General features: G+C 47.4%; 1 protein-coding gene across 2 annotated transcripts in view; it reads left to right on the top strand.

Annotated features, from left to right (window-relative positions):
- Positions 1–9,562, top strand: part of LOC144609396 (polyunsaturated fatty acid 5-lipoxygenase-like) — a 45,442-nt gene extending 35,880 nt beyond the window's left edge. For both annotated transcript variants that reach the window (XM_078427859.1, XM_078427858.1), the window contains exons 11-14: positions 3,885–4,006; positions 5,983–6,083; positions 7,622–7,792; positions 8,322–9,562. In XM_078427859.1, the coding sequence (XP_078283985.1) occupies positions 3,885–4,006; positions 5,983–6,083; positions 7,622–7,792; positions 8,322–8,501 (574 nt within the window). In that variant the 3' untranslated portion in view covers positions 8,502–9,562. The remainder of the gene's footprint in view (positions 1–3,884; positions 4,007–5,982; positions 6,084–7,621; positions 7,793–8,321) is intronic.
- The last annotated feature ends 12,415 nt before the right edge of the window (positions 9,563–21,977 follow it).

The following is a 21,977-nucleotide window of genomic DNA, read 5'->3' as shown; positions in this document are numbered from 1 at the left end:
CTGTGGCAGAGAATTCCACAAATTCACAACTCTGGGTGAAAAAGTTCCTTCTCACCTCAGTTTTAAATGGCCTCCCCTTCATTCTAAGACTGTGGCCCCTGGTGCTGGACTCGCCCAACATTGGGAACATTTTTCCTGCATCTAGCTTATCCAGTCCTTTTATAATTTTATATGTCTCTATAAGATCCCCTCTTATCCATCTAAACTCCAGTGAATACAAGCCTAGTCTTTTTAATCTTTCCTCGTGTGACAGTCCCACCATCCCAGGGATCAATCTCGTGAACCTACGCTGCACCTCCTCAATTACAAGGATGTCCTTCCTCAAATTAGGAGACCAAAACTGTACACAATACTCCAGATGTGGTATTATCAGGGCCCTATACAACTGCAGAAGAACCTCTTTACTCCTGTACTGAAATCCTCTCGTTATGAAGGCCAACATGCCTTTGTAAATTTCCCTGGTGTGGGACGAATAAAGGAATATATTATTATGCCATCAGCTCACCAATCTCCTGTGTGGGACCTTATCAAAGGCTTTCTGAAAGCCTAGATACACTACATCCACTGGCTCCTCTTCATCCATTTTACTTGTCACAACCTCAAAAAAAATTCAGAAGATTAGCCAAGCATGATTTCCCTTTCATAAATCCATGCTGACTTGGACTTATCCTTTTATTGCTATCCAAATGCACCGTTATTACCTCTTCAATAATAGACTCCAGCATCTTCCCCATCACCGATGTCAGGCTAACTGGTCTGTAATTCCCCGTTTTCTCTCTCGCTCCTTTCTTGAAAAATGGGATAACATTAGCTATCCTCCAATCCACAGGAACTGATCCTGAATCTATTGAACATTGGAAAATGATCACCAATGCATCCACGATTTCTCGAGCCACCTCCCTGAGTACCCTGGGATGCAGACCATCAGGCCCTGAGGATTTATCAACCTTCAGTCCCATCAGTCTACCCAATACTATTTCTCGCCTAATGCAAATTTCTTTCAGTTCCTCTACCCCCCGAGATCCTCTGTCCTCTACTCTAGTACATCTGGGAGATTGTTTGTGTCTTCCTTAGTGAAGACATCCGAAGTACCTGTTCAACTCTTCTGCCATTTCCTTGTTACCCATAATAATTTCATCCATATCTGCCATCAAGGGACTCGCATTTGACTTTGCTACTCTTTTTCTCTTAAGATATCTAAAGAAGCTTTTACTGTTCTTCGTTATATTCTTGGCCAGCTTCCCCTCGTACTTCATCTTTTCAGCCCGTATTGCCCGTTTTGTTACCTTCTGTTGTCCTTTGAAAGTTTCCCAATCCTCTGGCATCCCGCTAATCTTTGTTGTGTTATACATCTTTTAGTTTTATTCCATCCCTAACTTCCCTTGTTAGCCATGGTTGCCTCCTACTCCCCTTAGAATCTTTCCTCCTCTTTGGAATGAAATGATCCTGTATCTTCTGGATTATGCCCAGAAATTCCTGTTCCACCATCATTCCTGCCAGGATCCCTTTCCAGTCGACCTTGGCCAGCCCCTCTCTCATGCCTTCATAGTCCCCTTTGTTCAACTGCAACACTGACACTTCCAATTTAAACTTCTCCCTCTCAAATTGCAGATTAAAACTAATCATATTATGATCACTACCTCCAAACGGTTCCTTTACCTCGAGTTCTCTTATCAAATCTGGTTAATTGGACAACACTAAATCCAGAATTGCCTTTTCTCTGGTAGGCTCCAGTACAAGCTGCTCTAAGAGTCCATCTCAGAGGCACTCTACAAACTCTCTTTCTTTGGGTCCAGAACCAACCTGATTTTCCCAGTCTACCTGCATATTGCAATACCCCATCACCACAGTGGCATTAATGTATGTAGTATTGTATGTAGTTCTGGTCGCCCCATTACAGGAAGGACGTGGATGCTTTGAAGAGGGTGCAGAAGAGTTTAGGGGTGGCACTGTGGCGTTGCGGTAGAGTTGTTGCCTTACAGTGCCAGAGATTCGGGTTCCAGGCTGAGTATGGGTGCTGTGTGTACAGAGTTTGTACGTTCTCCCTGTGACCATGTGGGTTTTCACCGGGTGCTGCGTTTTTTTCCCACACCAAAGATGTGTGGGCTTACAGGTTAATTGTCTTGGGTGAAGATTGTAAATTGTCCCTGGTGTGTAGGATAGTGCTAGTGTACGAGGTGATCGCTGGTCGGCGCGGACTCGTTGGGCCAAAAGGTCAGTTTCCACTCTATATCTCTAAACTAAACTAAGAGTTCTAAAAGATGCCTGGATTAGAGGCTATGTGGAGAGGTTGGACAAACTCTGGAACATCGGAGGCTGAGGGGAGACCTGATAGAGGTATACAAAATGTCCAGAGTGCTAGTTGTCAGAGTCCTTTTCCAATGTGTGAGGGCACAGGTTTAGGTAAGAGGGGGAGGAGTTTACAGGAAATGTGCAAACCAAGTTGTTTGATACTGAATGATGAGTGTTTGGGACATGCTGCTGGGGGCAGTGATGGAAATAGATGTGAGAGGCAGCAAATGGAGGGCTTTGATTCAAGGAGTTAGTTTAACTTGGTATCATGTTCAGCATGGACAGTGTGGGCCAGGGAGCTGCTTCCACTGCTATACTGGTCTATTTTCTAAAAGTGAACAACTCTTCCACCTAATATTTTATTTTCCCTATCCTTGCCCAATCACTACGCCTTTCCATGTGCCCTGATGCTTCCTGCATCCTCGTCGACTCTCACCCTACACAGCCTGTATCCTCTCTCCGTCTCCCTCCTGAGTGACAGATGGAGGGGTGCAGATTCCTGTGCTGGAGAGACTGTTCCCACCGTAACTCCCTGGTCCACTCGTCCCTTCCTACCTAAACCACCCCATCCCCGGGCACTTTCCCCTGCAACCGCAGGAGATGCAACACCTGTCCCTTTACCTCCCCCTTCAACTCCATCCAAGGACTCAAACAGTTTTTCCAGGTGAGACAGAGGTTCACCTGCACCTCCTCCAACTTGCAGTCCGCAGTCTAGATGTCAACTTCTTTACATCGGCGAAACCAAACGCAGGCTCGGCGATCGTTTCGCTCAACACCGTTCGCTCAGTCCGCCTTAACCAACCTGATCTCCTGGTGGCTGAGCACTTCAACTCCCCCTCCCACTCCCAGTCTGACCTTTCTGTCATGGACCTCCTCCAGTGCCATAGTGAGGCCCACCAGAAATTGGAGGAACAGCACCTCAGCTTGCAGCCCAGTGGTATGAACATTGACTTCTCCAACTTTAGACAGTTCCCCTCCCCCTTCCCTGTTCTCTCTGTATCTTCCTGTCTCCACCTATATCCTTCCTTTGTCCTGCCCCCCTGACATCAGTCTTAAGAAGGGTATCGACCCGAAACGTCACCCATTCCTTCTCTCCTGAGATGCTGCCTCACCCGCTGAGTTACTCCAGCATTTTGTGAAATAAATACCTTCGATTTGTACCAGCATCTGCAGTTATTTTCTTACACAACGATTCCTGTGCTGGAGTCGGGATGTATGAGGTTTGACGGGACCTACACACAAGACTGGAACTGTAAGATTGGAGCCTGAGCCTGCCGCTGCTGTTCTGAGAGTGGCACAAATGGGTAAACTGGTCGCAATGTTATTTTCTCTTTGAGCGTTACTCCAGCCATTTGTTTGAAATCCTCATCCACAAGTCCTTCCATGACCCAGCCCATCTTGACCGACCTCTCCCACCCTCTGACCTGCCCTTCCCTCCCTCGTGACTCCCCTCTCATTGCCCCTTGCATCTCGTCAGTTGCTCACAGATCCTTGTTGCTTTCATCCGCTTGCTCCAGTGTACAGAAGCAAATCCAACAGTGGTCTTGAGGTTTCTACACCATTCCTCCATAAATGCTCTCCTTCCTTCAAAGGTTTACAGAAAACATTGTTGACCTTTACTACGAGAACGACGCCAGTGTCCAGAGTGATACTGAACTTCAAGACTGGGTGAAGGAGATCTTCACCAAAGGATTATTGGCCGAGCAATCGTCAGGTACTCTTCTAACCTCGTCTTGTTGAGCAGTGTCGATCGGCCGCTGTTGGCATCCAGTCCTCATAAGGTCATACTTGATAGGAGTAGAATTAGGCCATTTGGCCCATCAAGTCTACTCCACCATTCAATCATGGCTGATCTATCTCTCCCTCCTAACCCCATTCTCCTTCCTTCGCCCCGTAACCGCTGACACCCGCACTAATCAAGAATCTATCTATCTGTCCTGTCACAAAGCTCTGGGGTAGACAATCAGGAGGCAGTGCCCTCTATCCCTTATCACCTTATCCCTGTGCCCTCTAGTTTTAGACTCCCCTACCCTGGGGAGAGATTGTGACCATTTATCCTCTCTCTGCCCCTCATGATTTTATAAATTCAACATTAGTTTTGTTTAGTGTAGTTTACTATTGTCACATGTACCGAGGTACAGTGAAAAGCTTTTGTTTACATGCTATCCAGTCAAAGATAAGACTGTACATGACTACAATCACACAGTGCACAGGCAAAGGGCACATCCTCCAGTGCAAAGATATAACATTGAAATCTGATAAAGCCCGATTGAAAACAGTACAAAGGTCTCCAATGGGGTAGATGGGAGGTCAGGACTGCACCCCAGTTGATGAGATGACCATCCAGTTGCCTAATTAAAGCAGGGACTAAACTGCACAAAGGGAGGAGGGTAAAACATTTTACAAGATATGACATTATCTGCACTGTATCTGGGCCTAATTTTTAGTTTAACTTCGAGATACAGCGCGGAATCAGGCCCTTCGGCACACTGAGTCCGTGTCGACCAGCGATCCCCACACACTAGCACTATCCTACTACATACAAGGGACAATTTGCATTTATACCTGCACGTCTTTGGAGTGTGGGAGGAAAACGATGATCTCGGAGAAAACCCACGCGGTCACGGGGAGAATGTATAAACTCCGTACAGACAGCACCTGTTGTTGGGATGGAACCCGGGTCTCTGGTGCTGCAAGCACTGTAAGGCAGCAACTCTGCGCCACCGTGCTGCCCTTATTGACAGAACTGATTATTGACAGAATGAGGGCACGCCATTATCTTTGTGTTTGCGACTCTCTTCAGATATCCCCTTGAATTCTGGATAGGTACATGGATGTGCAGGGATATGGATTATGTGCCGGCAAATAAAAATTGGTCTTCGCATCATGTTCAGCACAGACATTATTTAGAAAACATAGAAAATAGATGCAGGAGGAGGCCATTCGGCCCTTCGAGCCAGCACCGCCATTCATTGTGATCATCCACAATCAGTAACCCGTGCCTGCCTTCTCCCCATATCCCTTGATTCCACTAGTCCCTAGAGCTCTATCTAACTCTCTCTTAAATCCATCCATTGATTTGGCCTCCACTGCCCTCTGTGGCAGAGAATTGCACAGATTCACAACTCTCTGGGTGAAAAAGTTCCTTGTCACCTCAGTTTTAAATGGCCTCCCCTTTATTCTAAGACTGTGGCCCCTGGTTCTGGACTCGCCCAACATTGGGAACATTTTTCCTGCATTTGCTGAAGGAACTGCTACTGTGCTGTAATGTTCTCAGTTGTAGGAAATATGTTGTTAAGCTGGAAAGAGAGCAGAGAAGATATACGAGGATGTTGCCAGGACTAAAGTGCCTGAGCTATGGGGAGAGGTTGAGCAGGTCAGGACTGTATTCCTCAGAGCGCAGGAGGTTGAGAGGCAATGTTATAGAGGTGTAAAAGATCATGAGGGAAATGGATCGGTAAATGCACGGTCTTTTACCCAGAGTAGGGGAATCAAGAACCAGAAGACATAGGTTGAAGCTGAGAGGGGGAAAATGTAATAGGAATTGATGGGAATTTGTTCTCAAGGGTGGGATGCTGACACTGCTCGGCAGAGAGTTGATGCATTCATTGCCGCAGTTTGCATTCTCTGTGCTGAGTGCTTTGTTGGTCTCCAGTTCATTCTTATAACACCTCTGATCTTTCTCACTAGGCTTCCCTTCATCATTCCTCTCCAAGGCTGAACTCATCAAGTTCCTAACCATGGTCATCTTCACCTGTTCCGGCCAGCACTCTTCAGTCAACGTTGGACAGGTCAGCTCGCATTTCACACAACACAATGCACTGAACGGTCACGCACACAGCAGCAGCATCCAGCGCAGTCTGGAACCTGACCTCAGGTGCTGTCTGTGTGGAGTTTGCACGTTCTCCCCGTGACCACATGGGTTTCCTCTGGTGCTCCGGTTTCCCCCCACATCCCAAAGATGAGCAGATTTGTAGGTTAATGGGCCCTGTGTAAATTGGAGAACCGCGTGCAGTTCTGATCGCCCCAATTCAGGAAAGATGTGGAAGAATTGGAGAGGGTGCAGATGTTTACCAGGGTGCTGCCTGGATTAGAGGGCTTCAGCTACAGGGAGAGGGAGCAGATGTTTACCGGGGTGCTGCCTGGATTAGAAGGCTTCAGCTACAGGGAGAGGGTGCAGATGTTTACCAGGGTGCTGCCTGGATTAGAGGGCTTCAGCTACAGGGAGAGGGTGGCTAGTCTTGGATTGTTTTCTCTGGGACTTCGGAGAGGGAGAGGAGACTTGATAAAAGTGTACAAAATCATGAGAGGCGTACGTGGGCAGACAGTCAGAACCTTTTTTCCAGCGTGGAACTAGCCAACAGAGGGGGTCGAGCTGTGAGGTACAAGGGGATGGTTTAATGGAGATGTAGGGTGTGGTGGGGCCTGGGACGCGTTGCCAGGGGTGGTGGTGGAGGCAGATACGATAGTTCAAGAAGCTTTTGGACAGGCAGATGGAAGTGCAGAGAATAGAGGTGGGAGGGGAAGATGGAACGGACTGGACTGGGGAGGGGAGTGGAGTGGGACGTTCTGGGGAAGGGAGAGTGCGATGGGATTGGAACTGGAGCTGGTCCACTCACACCCATTGCTTCCTGATTTCAGACTTGACCCAAAACTACGACTCATCTGGTGTGCAGCCCATACACGGCTCCACTGCAGAACCTCTTCATAGTATGCCCACTCTGATAAAGGTCTGGGTCTGAAGCAGATGTTGGTGAGGCCACACCTGGAGTATTGTGTTCAGTTTTGGTCACCCTTGCTATAGGAAGAATATTGTTAAGCTAGATAGTGCAGAGAAGATTTACAAGGATGTTGCCAGGACTCGAGGGCTTGAGTTATAGGGAGAGGTTAGGACTTTATTCCTTGGAGTGCAGGAGTTTAAGAAAATACGAGGAATAGAGAGGTTGAATGTACAGTCTCTTACTCAGTGTAGGGGAATCAAGAACCAGAGGACTTGGGTTTAAGATGAGGGGCAATTTTTTCACACAGAGGGTAGTGGGTGTATGGATAGACTGGTACATGGATAGGGAAGGTTTAGAGGGATACAGGGCAAACAAATGCACGTGGGAATAGCATAGATGGGGTATCTTGGTCAGCATGAGCAATTCGGGCTGAAGGGCCTATTTCCATGCTATATGTCTATGACTATGCGTCCTGACCTTAAACGTGGCCTGTCCATTCCCTCGTCAGATGCTGCCTGACCTGCTCAGTACCTCCAGTACTTGATGTTTTGCTCCAGATTCCCACATTTGCATTCTACTGTGTGTCTATATCATGTTTGTTTTCCTAGTATGAGTGGAGCTCCTGTGTACCAAACAACCCGTCCATAATGAGGAAGCCTGCACCGACCAAAAAGGGCCAAGTCACCAAAAAAGATATTAACAACACTTTGCCAAAGGAAATTCAAAAATTCACAGTGATTGCAGCCACCTATCTGCTCAGTCAACCATCTCCCATGAACGTAAGTCGCAGAAAACCTTTTCAGCCAAACAGTGAAATGTTGCACTAAAAGAATGAGTTGTTTTTCTGTCTCTCTGGCATTTCTTCTGTGTGTGTGTGTGCGTGCGTGCGTGTGTGTCCCTATGTGTGTGCGTGCGTGTGTGTCCCTATGTGTGTGTGTGTGTGTGTGTGTCCCTGTGTGTCTGCGTCTCCCAGCGTGTGTCTGCCTGTGTATGTATTTTTCTCTGTGTCCTAAGTGTGCCTGTCTGGGTCCGTGTATGCATGTCTGCGCATCTATGTCAGTGTGTGTGCGTATCTATATGTGTGTTTGTCAGTGTGTGTGCACGTGTATGTGTCAGTGTTTGTGTGTGTCAGTGTATGTGTGTGAGTACATCTGTGTACCTGACTGTAAATGTTTTTGAGTGTGTCTTTCTAAGTGTGTGTGTGCAGTTTGTGTGCGTACCAAGGCCAGTACGCGCTCTCTGTGTGTGTGTGTGTACCGAGCTGTCGCCCTGGTTTGACCACAATACCCTTCTCTTCACCCCCTGCAGACCAAGCTGGGTAGTTACGTGGAAGAACGTTTCACTGAGCTGGAGGCGAGAGAATGCATCACAAAGTTCCAGCATGAGCTGCAGCAGATCGAGGAGGAGATTATAAAGAGAAACAAGACCATTCCTCTGCCCTACAACTATCTCCTGCCCAGTTTGATCGACGATAGTGTGGCAGTCTAATCATGCCATTGCACCTTCACCTAACTGCTTCCTGCTTTGCGCCTAGATTAAAATTATAATCGCAAAACCTTTATTGCCAAATTAAAGCAGCCAATCTCTCCCGCCCTCTCCTATCCTGTCTCATTATCCCCTCTGATCTTCACCGCACACATCCAGCCTGACATTCCCCTCTCAATGAATTCCAAGGTCCTTCCATCACCTCCACCTGGAACCTGAGGAGCAACTTTTTCACTCAGAGGGTGGTGGGTATATGGAATGAACTACTAGAGGAGGTAGTTCAAGCAGAAACTATAACAATGTTTAAAAGGCATTTGGACAGTGACTGAGATCCAGTTCTCATGTCCTCTGCTCTCAGTCAGATCAAGGGGACTATTCATTTTGTTCTTGCCTCCCTCTCCACCAGTCTCCCATTGAATAAAACCTCCCTCTAACTGAAGAGTGAAACTCTTCCTCACTCCAGTGCATACAATGAGGTCTCCTCTACACTGGAGAAAGCAGGCAGACCTGCTGACTTATGGTCTTATGTGACCCCCACCTCCCTGATCCAATCTGGGGCTTTGCTCAATTCACACCCTGAAGACCATGTTCATCAGATACAGGAGCAGAATTAGGCCATTCAGCCCATCAAGTCTTCTCCACCATTCAATCGTGGCTGATCTATCTTTCCTACTTTCTCCCCGTAACGTTTGATGTCCTTACTGATCAATACTGAAGGCTGGTTTTTAAAGCAATTGTTGCCCTGACCACTTTGCTCAGTTGCTAATCAGCAACACTCCCGCTCTGTAGGAACTTGCTTGCTATTCCCTCTCCCGTGCACTGCCTCTCCTTCTCTAGAGACACTGCCAGCCATGGAAGCGTTCCTGGGTTTTGTTTCAGTTTCTAGCTTCTGCACTTTGATGAATTGAAACTCAAAAGGTTTATCTTTTATTGATCAAAATGAAATATAAATTCCAAAGCTGGCTTTCATTCTGAATTTTGTCTCTAAAGCTTGTAACTGTAACCCTATGGGGGTGCATGCTTAATGTTCTCGTTAGGAGTTGAGAATAAAATTGCATCAGTGCTTGACAAAACTCTGTTCTGTGGGCATTTGTGTACAGATGCACGAGTTAAGCAAGATCCTTAAAATGACAAAGCGACATGTTACTGTCAAAAATACTGGAGCCAGGCTTACCGGAATATTGCATCAGATGGTTGATCTGATCCAGCAGTCCTGAATAGAGATACTTGAAGTGGGTAGGAAGAAACTGCAGATACTGGTTTACACCAAAGTACAAATAGCTGGGAGTGTACCTGGATAGTAAACTGGACTGGTCCAGAAATGCTGAGGCCCTGTACAAGAAGGGACAGAGCCGCCTGTACTATTTGAGAAGGCTCTGCTCCTTCAACGTCTGCAGTGAGATGCTGCAGATGTTGTACCAATCGGTGGAGGCCAGTGCCATCTTTGCTGCCGTGTTGCGGGGCAGCAGGGCGAAGGCCGCAGACGCCAGTAGGATCAACAAACTCATCAGCAAGGCTGGTTCCATCCTGGGCTTGGAGTTGGATTCACGGGAGGTGGTCTTGGAGGGGAGGATGCTCCTCATAACTGTGGAGCATCCTGGACAATACAGCTCACCCCCTCCCTCCGTGACACACTGGTCAACCTGAGGAGCACCTTCAGCAACAGACTGGTCCCACCAAGATGCAGCACAGAACGCCACAGGAGATCCTTCTTCCCTGTGGCTACCAAACTGTACACATCCTCCCCCTTCTGTCGTGGGGTCGACTGAGACTGATTCCCCTCCACAATCTTTGCCCATTCCCAATCCTTTCCACTCCTCACTTTAATCTCATCTTTCATGTAGTTTGTGTTTTTATGACTGTTGGCAAATCAATTTCCCTCCTGGAATAAATACAGTTCTATCGAACCGTACGGAAATGTCCACCACGAGAGGGCAGAGCTGTAACGTGAGAGGGGGAACGTTTAATGGAGATGTACAGGACTGTTGTTTTACACAGAGTGGTGGGGGAATTTCTGTAGCAGGATCACACAACACAGCATAACACAACACAGTAGCACACAGTACAGTGGAGGATCCACAGTACAGGGCAGTATGCAGGAGAAAAGAATGCAGGGGGAGTCTGCAGGGAGGGCTCCAGGGAAGTGCAAGAGGGCAGCGTGCAGGGGGGTTTGTAGGGGTGGATGCCGGGAGGGTGGGGGGTGTAGGGGTAGATGAGCTCACTGCAGGAAGGCATCACAGCCTGGGCATGCCCTTATCAGAGGCTGCCTGCCACCCTGGATGCCCGGAGGGCAGCATGCGTTGCTGCACTGGATAGCAACAGTGCATTCCTGCAGCCTAATGCTTGCTGTTGCATCCCTGATCATGCTTGGGCCCGGCCCAGCCTGGGGCAGTATTACTCAACGCCAGCCCTCCCCTCTGCTCTGCAGCTGCCTGTGACTGAACAACCCCGGACATGTCGGCAAACAGCACTGACATTCCTCACCCTCCCGCACTGCCTCTCCCCTCTGCTCCGCCACATCTGAAACCCCTTCAGTCCCCACACCTCCCCAGCCCATTCCCGAGTCTCTCCATCTCACGATCTGGGATCACCTCACCCCAGCTTGTTCCACGGGACCCTGCCCCTCAGCCCCCAGAGTGGCCCCTTGACCAAGAACACTGCCCGCCGCCCGCCACCCTCCACCATAGGTGGTGCAGCGGGTAGAGCCACTGCCTCACAGCGTCAGAGACCTGGGGTCAATCCTGACAACGGGTGCTGTCTGCGGAGTTTGTATGTTCTCCCCGTGACCGCGTGGGTTTTCTTTGGGTGCGCTTGTTTACAAAGACGTGCAGGTTTGTAGGTTAATTGGCTTCTGTAAATTGTCCCTGGTGTGTGTAGGATAGAACATGTGTCTAGGGTGATCGCTGGACGGCACGCACTCGGTGGGCCGAAGGGCCTGCGTTCACACTGCATCTTTAAATTAGAGTAAAAGGGAAGTAAACTTCCAGCGACTGATTCGCTTTGGTTGTTTAGTTTAGACATACAGCGAGGAAGCAGACCCTTGCCCACTGAGTTCACATCGACCAGAGATCACCCCGTACATTTGCACAATCCTACACACTAGGGACAATTTACACAAGGCAATTAATCCACAAACCTGTGAGTTTTTGGAGTGTGGGAGGAAACCGGAGCACCCGGAGAAAACCCACGTGGTCACAGGGAGAACGTACAAACTCCGTACAGACAGCACCCGTAGTCAGGATCGAACGCGGCGGGTCTCCGGCGCTGTGAGGCAGCAGCTCTACCCCCATCCTTTCTCTACCTCTCTCCCCTCAGACATTCTGCATAATCTGAGCCCCAGCTGGGTCTTCATCACCAGCCCCCATGTTGCTCGCCATCTCAGTACCATGGGTCATTTGACCCCATTACAGACACAATCTAACTGTTGTTGCCTCTGGTAACCAACAACCAGTCCCTTCATGTGCGGTAGCTCCATGTGACTTTAGTTCTGTTACCATTATACATTTGAATCTTTGTCAGTAATGTTTTTAAAGTGCCGTGAACGCAGCCTGGTTTGGGAACAGCTCCATCCAAAACCACAAGATCATCACGCAAACCCACCTCCCTTCCATTGACTCTACCGACACTTCACTCTGCCTTGGCAAGGCCAGCAGCATAATCAAGGACCAGTCTCGGCCCAGGTAGACACTTGGATGAAGGGATTAAAAGTACCATTAGCAAATTTGCAGATGATACAAAGCTGGGTGGTAGTGTGAACTGTGAGGAAGATGCTATGAGGTTGTAGGGTGACTTGGACAGGTTGTGTGAGTGGGCAGATGCATGGCAGATGCAGTTTAATGTGGATAAGTGTGAGGTTATCCACTTTGGTGGTCAGAATAGGAAGGCAGAGTATTATCTGAATGGTGTCAAGTTAGGAAAAGGGGACGTACAACGAGATCTGGGTGTCCTCAGTCACTGAAAGGAAGCATGCAGGTACAGCAAGCAGTGAAGAAAGCTAATGGCATGTTGGCCTTCATAACGAGGAGTTGAGTATAGGAGCAAAGAGGTCCTTCTGCAGTTGTACAGGGCCCTAGTGAGACCGCACCTGGAGTACTGTGTGCAGTTTTGGTCTCCAAATTTGAGGTAGGATATTCTTGCTATTGAGGGCGTGCAGCGTAGGTTTACTAGGTTAATTCCCGGAATGGCGGGACTGTCATATGTTGAAAGACTGGAGCGGCTAGGCTTGTATACACTGGTATTTAGAAGGATGAGAAGAGATCTTATCGAAACGTATAAGATTATAAAGGGGTTGGACACGTTAGAGGCAGGAAACATGTTCCCAATGTTGGGGGAGTCCAGAACAAGGGGCGACAGTTTAAGAATAAGGGGTGGGCCATTTAGAACTGAGATGAGGAAAAACCTTTTCAGTCAGAGAGTTGTGAATCTGTGGAATTCTCTGCCTCAGAAGGCAGTGGAGGCCAATTCTCTGAATACATTCAAGAGAGAGCTAGATAGAGCTCTTAAGGATAGCGGAGTCAGGGGGTATGGGGAGAAGGCAGGAACGGGGTACAGATTGAGAATGATCACATTGAATGGCGGTGCTGGCTCAAAGGGCCGAATGGCCTCCACCTATTGTCTAAAAAGCTGGAGTAACTCAGCGGGACAGGCAGCATCTCTGGAGAGAAGGAATGGGTGACGTTTCGGGTCGAGACCCTTCTTCAGACTGGTCTCGACCCGAAACGCCACCCATTCCTTCTCTCCAGAGATGCTGCCTGTCCCACTGAGTTACTCCAGCCTTTAGTGTCTATCCGGTTTAAACCAGCATCTGCAGTTCCTTCTTATACAACCAGTCTCACCCCAGTCCCGCCCCCTCCCCTGACATCAGTCTGAAGAAGGGCTCGACCTGAAAGGTCACCCATTCCTTCTCTCCTGAGATGTTGCCTGACCCGCTGAGTTACTCCAGCATTTTGTGTCTACCTTTGTCAGAGGGTGGTGGATTTAGCCTGCTCAACCTCTCCCTACAGCTCGGGCCCTCGAGTCTTGGCAGCATCCTCGTAAATCTTCTCTGCACCCTTTCCAGCTTAATGACATCCTTCCAATGGCAGGGTACCCAAAACATGCCTTGTATTAGTTATTTAGAATTGCCTTTCGTCTATGGGTGAGTGGGAAGAACAAAATGGGGTCTGAAGAAGGGTCCCAACCCGAAACATCATCTGTCCATTCCCTCCACAGATGCTGCCTGACTTGCTGAGTTGATGATTTACATAGACAATAGGTGCAGGAGTAGGCCCTTTGAGCCAGCACCGCCATTCAATGTGATCATGGCTGATCATCCACAATCAGTACCCCGTTCCTGCCTTCTCCCCATATCCCTTGATTCCGTTATCCCTAAAAGCTCTATCTAACTCTCTTGTGAATGCATCCAGTGAATCGGCCTCCACTGCCTTCTGAGGCAGAGAATTCCTCACATTTACAACTCTCTATGAGAAAATGTTTTTCCTCATCTCAGTTCTAAATAGCCTACCCCTTATTCTTAAACTGTGGCCCCTGGTTCTGGACTCCCCCAACAACTGGAACATGTTTCCTGCATCTAGCGTGTCCAATCCCTTAATAATTTTATGTTTCTATAAGATTCCCTCTCATCATAAAATTCCAATGAATACAAGCCCAGTCGCTCCTTTCTTTCATCATATGACAGTCCTGACATCCTGGGGATTAACCTTGTGAACCTACACTGCACACCCTTAATAGCAAGAATGTTCTTCCTCAAATTAGGAGACCAAAACTGCGGTCTCACCAGGGCCCTGTACAACTGCAGAGGACCTCTTTGCTCCTATACTCCTCTCATTATGAAGGCCAACATGCCATTAGCTTTCTTCACTGCCTGTTGTACCTGCTTGCGTACTTTCAGGATAGAGTTAGATATAGCTCTTCAAAATCAAGGGATATGGGGGGAAAGCAAGATCGGGGTTCAGATTTTGGATGATCAGACATGAATGGCAATGCTGGCTCAATGGGCAGAATGGCCTATTCCTGCACCTATTTTCTATGTATCCTGTTTGCAAATATTCCCCTTCTCCTCAATCCCACTCTTTCGTGGGGCATTCTCTAAGTCTGAAGATGAGTCTCGATCCAAAACATCACCCATTCCTTCTCTCCAAAGATGATGTCTGTCCCGCTGAGTTATTTCAGCTTTTTGTGTCTATTCTCTAAGGCCATTAGCTTGCTGAAGTGAGATCCATCTTCTGCCAGGGAATGTTGCCAAAGTAAGGATAAAAATCTTTGTTTCTGTACCAGAGAGACTGGCATGATATGTGAATACTGGCAGTCATTGAACTGCCAGTGAATAAGTTTATTGAATAACCAAAAAAACGTCTTGCATGTCCTTGTTTAGCAGTGAGAATAGAATGAGTAATGGAACAATTGCAAAGGCCTTCACTGGCATTGTTTTTTCTAATTTCACTGTCCTTTGAAAGATGTCAGTTGTGTCTAGAGGTACCAGGTTTGGGCGGCACATTGGTGCAGGCTGCTTCACAACACCAGAGAACCAGGTTTGATCCTGACCTCTGGTGCTGTCTGTGGAGAGTTTGCACATTCTCTGCCTGTTTCATCAAGTTTTACTCTGGGTGCTCCAGTTTCTGCCCACATCCCTACCAGCTGTGCCAGTGTGCCACCCTGATTTTACAAGAGTACCTAAAGGTGATCAGGTTGGAGACACTGTTGATTTCTTAAGTTAACTCTGCATTCGCTGCTGTTGCTGTACCGAACAGATACTTCATGGAGACCTGGAGGGGTGGCACAGCAGTCAAGTTGCTTCCTTACAGCGCCAGAGACACTGGTTCGATCCTGACAACGGGCGCTGTCTTTACAGAGTTTGGACATTCTCCCCGTGACCTGTGTAGGTTCTCTCTTGGATGCTCTGGTTTCCTCCCACACTCCAAAAACATGCAGGTTTATAGGCTAATTGGCTTGGTAAATTTGTAATTTGTCCCGAGTGTGTCGGATAGTGTTAGTGTGCAGGGATCACTGGTCGGCATGGTTACGGTGGGCCGAAGCGTCTGTTTCTGTGCTGTGTCTCTAAATTAAACTAAATTAAACCTGCACTGAATCTTTACATTTCCTTAGGTAGACACAAAATGCTAGAGTAACTCAGCAGGTCAGACAGCATTTGCAGAGATGTGCGGTGTAAACCAACATCTGCAGTTCCTTCTGACACTTTTATACATTTCCTGACCTTTGCTGTGATGTGTGTTCGTTCACTGCATTAGTTGAGCTGAACTAACCTGACTGAATGTGCAGGAAGGAATGGCAGATGCTGGTTTAAAACGAAGATAGACACAAAAAGCTGGAGTAACTCAGTGGGTTAGGCTCTGGGGAAAAGAATAGGTGTCGTTTTGGGTCAAGACCCCTCTTCAGACTGACCTTCAGACTGAACCTGACTGAACGATGAATGTGAACGTGAATCCCCTCTACGTTTTACAGCCTGCCAGAATGCTGTCCCTGTTGCAGTAAACGCGATCATTAACGAGAAAACTAATGGTGGATGTCCTGAGAACTTTCCACAATAAAACATTTGTTTGAATTAAAAATGGTCTTAAATCAGATGAAGTGTTTCTGGAAGGGGTTCATTTTGCGCCCAGTTACTTATCTAGGTGATTTAGGTTTATTGTTATTGAGACGTATGTTTGCATTCAGTGAAAATCTTTGATTTGGTGTCCATCCAGGCCAGCCATACCATACATGAACGTGTTCATACATCAAGGTTGTGCAAAAGAGAAAGAAAAGAACACAAGTTAATGCAGGTCCACCACTGATTTTCCTGCGCCCTTGGTTCCAGATCCATTGTGCCAGACCAACAGAGGTTGCATAACAATGATACAACAATACACTTCTGACCCACTAATTTTACCCCTCCCATGTCTCTGAAGCACCATGGGCTCATAAGTTCTTGGAGCATAATTAATCCATTCGGCTTATAAAGGCTACTCCGCCATTCAGTCGTGGCTGATCTATCGTTCCCTCGTTCCTGCCCATTCCCCATTCTCCTACCTTCTCCCCATAACCCTTGGCACTTGTACGAATCAAAAATCTGTCAATCTCTGCCTTAAATACCCAATGACCTGTCCACCACAGCCGTCTGTGACAATGAATTCCACAGATAAGTCTCCTTACTAAAGAAATTCCTCCTCATCTCCTTTTTAAAGGTACGTTCTTTTATTCTGAGGCTGTGCCCTCTGGTCCTAGTCTCTCTCATAAGTGGAAACATCCCCTCTACATCCACTCTATCCAGGTTATGGACTACGAGAAACAGATAAAACAAATATTAAATGTAAACCAAATGTGCTTACGCCTGACACCACGACTGCCACTTGGATCTTGCTTAGTAGCCATAGCTAGGGTTAAATGGTGCACAACCATTGCTCCTCCAATAACTGCAGCTATTTTATATTAGAGATACAGTGTGGAAACTTGCCCTTCAACCCACCGATTCCGCACCAACCGCTGATCCCGAACATTAACACTATCCTACACACACTAGGGGCAATTTACTATTTTATCAGAAGCTTAACCTACAAACTTGCAAGTCTTTGGAGTGTGCGAGGAATACCAAGCTCCCGGAGAAAACCCACGGGGAGAACGTAGAAACTCTGTGCAGACAGCACCCGTCGTCAGGATGGAACCCAGGTCTCATAGAAACATAGAAAATAGGTGCAGGAGTAGGCCATTCGGCCCTTCGAGCCTGCACCGCCATTCAATATGATCATGGCTGATCATCCAACTCAGTATCCTGTACCTGCCTTCTCTCCATACCCCCTGATCCCTTTAGCCACAAGGGCCACATCTAACTCCCTCTTAAATATAGCCAATGAACTGGCCTCAACTACCCTCCGTGGCAGAGAATTCCACAGATTCACCACTCTCTGTGTGAAAAAAATATTTTCTCATCTCGGTCCTAAAAGACTTCCCCCTTATCCTTAAACTGTGACCCCTTGTTCTGGACTTCCCCAACATCGGGAACAATCTTCCTGCATCTAGCCTGTCCAACCCCTTAAGAATTTTGTAAGTTTCTATAAGATCCCCCCATAATCTTCTAAATTCCAGCGAGTACAAGCCGAGTCTATCCAGTCTTTCTTCATATGAAAGTCCTGCCATCCCAGGAATCAATCTGGTGAACCTTCTCTGTACTCCCTCTATGGCAAGAATGTATTTCCTCAGATTAGGAGACCAAAACTGTACGCAATACTCCAGGTGTGGTCTCACCAATGCCCTGTACAACTGCAGCAGAACCTCCCTGCTCCTATACTCAAATCCCCTCGCTATGAATGCCAACATACCATTCGCTTTCTTCACTGCCTGCTGCACCTGGAGTCTCTTGACGCCTTGAGGCACAACTCTACCGTTGCACCGCAGTGCGTTAAACAAATAACTTCTGGAACAGAGGGACACATCTTGACAGAGCATGCACCACATGTAGTGGCCTTCCTGAGGTTGTGGGAATTGTAGATGGAGTCGATAGTGGGGAGTGAGATCTGTGTGATGGACTGGGCTCCATCCACAACTCTCTGCAATTTCCTGCAGTCTTGGGCAGACCTGTTGCCATATCAAGCTGTAATGAATCCCCATAGGATGGTTTCCCTGGTGCATCTGTCAGAGTTGGTAGGAGATATTGAGGATGTGGCAAATGACCCCCACCTTTTGAGGAAGTAGAGGTTTCACATTGGTCCCAGTATTGTAATAAAAGGATGTTGAAGAAGAATGACAGGGTTTGAGATGAGAAGCAACTGGTATTTGCATTTATGCAAGACCAACTGATTCTCTGGTTGCAATGTATCTAACAACCTTCATCTTGAATTACAATCATGTAATTTTATTCTGATGTTAGATAAACGTGAACAGTTTACAACCCAGCAGTTTGAATATTAATTCTCTAATTTCAAGTGACCCGTGCAATCCCCCTCTCTCCGTCCCTCCCCCACCTTAATCATCTTGCCAGTTTCACTGTTCGTATCCCTTTGCTATCACCACGTCAACAGCCAACAATGGACCATTGTGGGCGCTTTGGCCATGAGTGCTGGCTCTGATTTATTCTGCCCCTTTTCATATCTTCAGTTTTCCTCTCCCCAGACTCTGTGTGAAGAAGGGTCTCAACCCAAAACATCACCTGTCCCTTTTCTCTAGAGATGGTGTCTGACCTGTTGAGTTATTCCAGCATTATTTATCTATCTTCTGTGTAAACCAGCATCTGCAGTTCTTTCCTACACATTAGATAATATGTTTTTTCTTTCCCTGGAGCTAAATGCAGTTTAGTTTAGAGATACAGCATGGAGATTTTGAAACTATCTTCTATTGTCAGGGTGAGTGGGAAGGGAAGAAATAGCAGGATACCAACAAGAGTGAGAGATAGACTATTAATTTCCTCAAGCATGATTCCACTCCAGTGTTTTGGGTGTAAGATTGTCATGGGACTGCTGAGCAACTTGCTCCCAAAATAATTTAATCCAAAATTTATCAAAAGGCATCCCCATTTCTGTGTGACAATCACAGCAGGACTCGTATATGTAAGTACCAGTGCAAATCTCCAGAGAGTCATGGAAACACCAGAAATGGGCATCAATGCACACATCCGGGCAGCTGGTAAAAGCTGCTGCCTCCCGGCACCAGGGCCCAGGTTTGATCCTGACTATGGGTGCCACAAGGTATCACATATACCAGATGCTGGAGTAACTCAACAGGTCAGGCAGCATCTTGGAGAGAAGGAACAAATCCCATTCCTTCTCTCCAAGATGCTGCCTGACTACTGAGTTACTCCAGCATTTTGTGATACCTTTGATTTGTACCAGCATCTGCAGTTATTTTCCTCCACTGACTATGGGTGCTGTCTCCCTGGAGTTTGTACGTTTGCCTTGTGACCCCTTGGGTGTACTTTACATAGAACAGTGCAGCACAGTGAATAGGCCCTTCAGCCCACATTGTCTGTGCTGAACATGATGTCAAGTTAAATTAATCTCCTCTGACTGCACATGATCCATTTCGCTCCATTCCCTGCAGATCCATTTTAAATGTTAACATTAAAAATGTTTCCATGGGTTGTTGCCATCTCTGGTATCACTGTAAGAATCTGTCTCTTTTAGACTGTAATGTAAAGTCAAGTTATGACTTTATCATCAATTTTCCATTAAACAGATTGTATAAACATGTGATTATGAGGAAGGACATCCTTGCTATTGAGGCAGTGCAGCGTAGGTTCACTGGGTTAATCCACAGGATGGCGGGACTGTCATATGAGGAAAGATTGGAAAGACTGGGCTTGTATTCACTGGAGTTTAGAAGCATGAGAGGGGGGTCTTAGAGAGACGTATAAAATTATAAAAGGACTGGACAAGCTCGATGCAGGAAAAAATTTCCCAATGGTCGGGGAGTCCAGAACCCAGGGGCCACAGTCTTAGAAAAAAGGGGAGGCCATTTAAAACTGATGTGAGAAAAAATCTGTTTCACCCAGAGTTGTGAATTTGAGGAATTCTCTGCCACAGAAGGCAGTGGAGGCCAATTCATTGGATGAATTTAAAAGAGTTAGATAGAGCTCTAGGGGCTAGCGGAATCAAAGGATATGGGGAGAAGGCAGGCCATTTGCACCATCGCAAAGTCAAAGCATCGTAAGTTGGGGAGCATCTGTATTAGATCAACGGGCCCCAACTGTCAGGCGCTGAACCGTTGCGTTCCCATTATGACGTTGAACATGGCAGACGGATGTGGTAGTGAGCAACACAGGGGCCCCACAGGGGACGGTCCTCTCTCTCTTCTTATTCTCCATCTACACCCCTTTGTGTAGATGGTGAATAGGAATAAGACTTCATATAGGAATAGGACTTCATATATAACTCGGACTCCTGCCACCTACAGATGTTTTCAGATGGCTCTGCAAGTGTGGGCCACATCACTGAGGGGAGGGAAGCTGAATACAGAGGTGTAGTCAGCAACGTTGTTGAGTGGTGTGGGCTGAATCACCTGCAGCTCAACACCGACAAGACTAAGGAGTCAGTGGTGGACTTTAGGAGGAGAGGAACGCCCCTGCCCCTGACTTTAGTCTCCATTAATGGTGTGGATGTGCAGTTAACCAGGGAGTACAAATACCTTGGAGTGTACCTGGACGGTGAACTGGACTGGTCCAGGAACGCTGAGGCCCTGTACAAGAAACATTAATATGGGTGTACTCTGTCCTTATCTATAACTATTTTAAAGCTCATCGAACTCCAGGTTTCTTGCAGTTTGCTGTGACATCTCCAGTCTGCCAAGGTAAACACATTAGTTTGATGAATATTTCACGGCACTATAGCTCCCGCCCTGCTGTGCTCTAAGGCCGGTCCTATGGGAGGTTCTCGTTGATATTTGCTTACAAAGACAGTTACAGATTTTCTTGTTTGCTCTCACCCCCCCACAGTTTCACTTAACTGGTTCTTTAGGTGGCACGGTGGCGCAGTGGGTAGAGCTGCTGCCCTACATCACCAGTGACCCAGGTATGAACCTGACTAGAGGTACTGTCTGTACCAAGTTTGTATGTTCTCCCCGTGACTGCGTGGGTTTTCTCCGGGTGCCCCAGTTTGCTCCCACACACCAAAGACGTACAGGGTTGTAGGTTATTGGCTACAGTAAAATTGTAAATTGTCCCTAGTATGTAAGATAGTGCTAGTGTACGGGGATTGCTGGTCAACACAGACTCGGTGGGCCAAAGGGCCTGTTTCTGCGCTGTATCTCTAAACTAAACTAATCTAAACCTCCGTGTCAGATGACAGGAAGACATTGGGCATTCATTGAGGGGACTAACTCTACCCTGACACTCACGGTTTGCTCCATAATCTGATCTGCACTTGCCTTTGATTAACTAGGAATAAAGCAAGAAATACTCAATTCCCTGCCACCCACATCCCTTGTACATCAGCCATGATCACATTGAATGGCGGTGCTGGCTCGAAGGGCCGAATGGCCTTCTCCTGCACCTATTTTCTATTGTCATAGAGTCATACAGCACAGAAAGAGGCCCTTCAGCCCATCGAGTCCGTGCCGCCCGTTACCAAACACAGTCTAATTTTAATCCCATTTTCCCGCATTTGGACCGTAGCCCTGAATGTTGTAGCATTTCAAGTGCCCATCCAAATGCCTCTTAAACGTTGTGAGTGTTCCCGCCTCCACCACCACCCCAGGCAGTGAGTTCCAGACTCCAACCACCCTCTGGGTGAAAAAGTTATTTCTCACATCCCCCCGAAACCTCCCTCCCCTTACCCTGCATCTATGTCCCCTCGTTGTTGAACCTTCCACCAGTGTAAGAAGTTCCCCGCCATCTACCTTATCTATGCCCCTCATGATCTTGTACACCTCGATCATGTCCCCTCTCAGCCTTCTCTGCTCCAGGGAAAACAACCCCAGTCTGCTCAGTCTCTCCTCATAGCCGAGGTCCTTCATCCCTGGCAGCATCCTGGTGAATCTCCTCTGCACCCTCTCCAA

Source organism: Rhinoraja longicauda, chromosome 34 (assembly GCF_053455715.1).
Source record: "Rhinoraja longicauda isolate Sanriku21f chromosome 34, sRhiLon1.1, whole genome shotgun sequence".
NCBI lineage: Eukaryota > Metazoa > Chordata > Chondrichthyes > Rajiformes > Arhynchobatidae > Rhinoraja > Rhinoraja longicauda.
The sequence above is the reverse complement of the archived record's forward strand: the minus strand, read 5'-3'. Positions and strand labels throughout refer to the sequence as shown.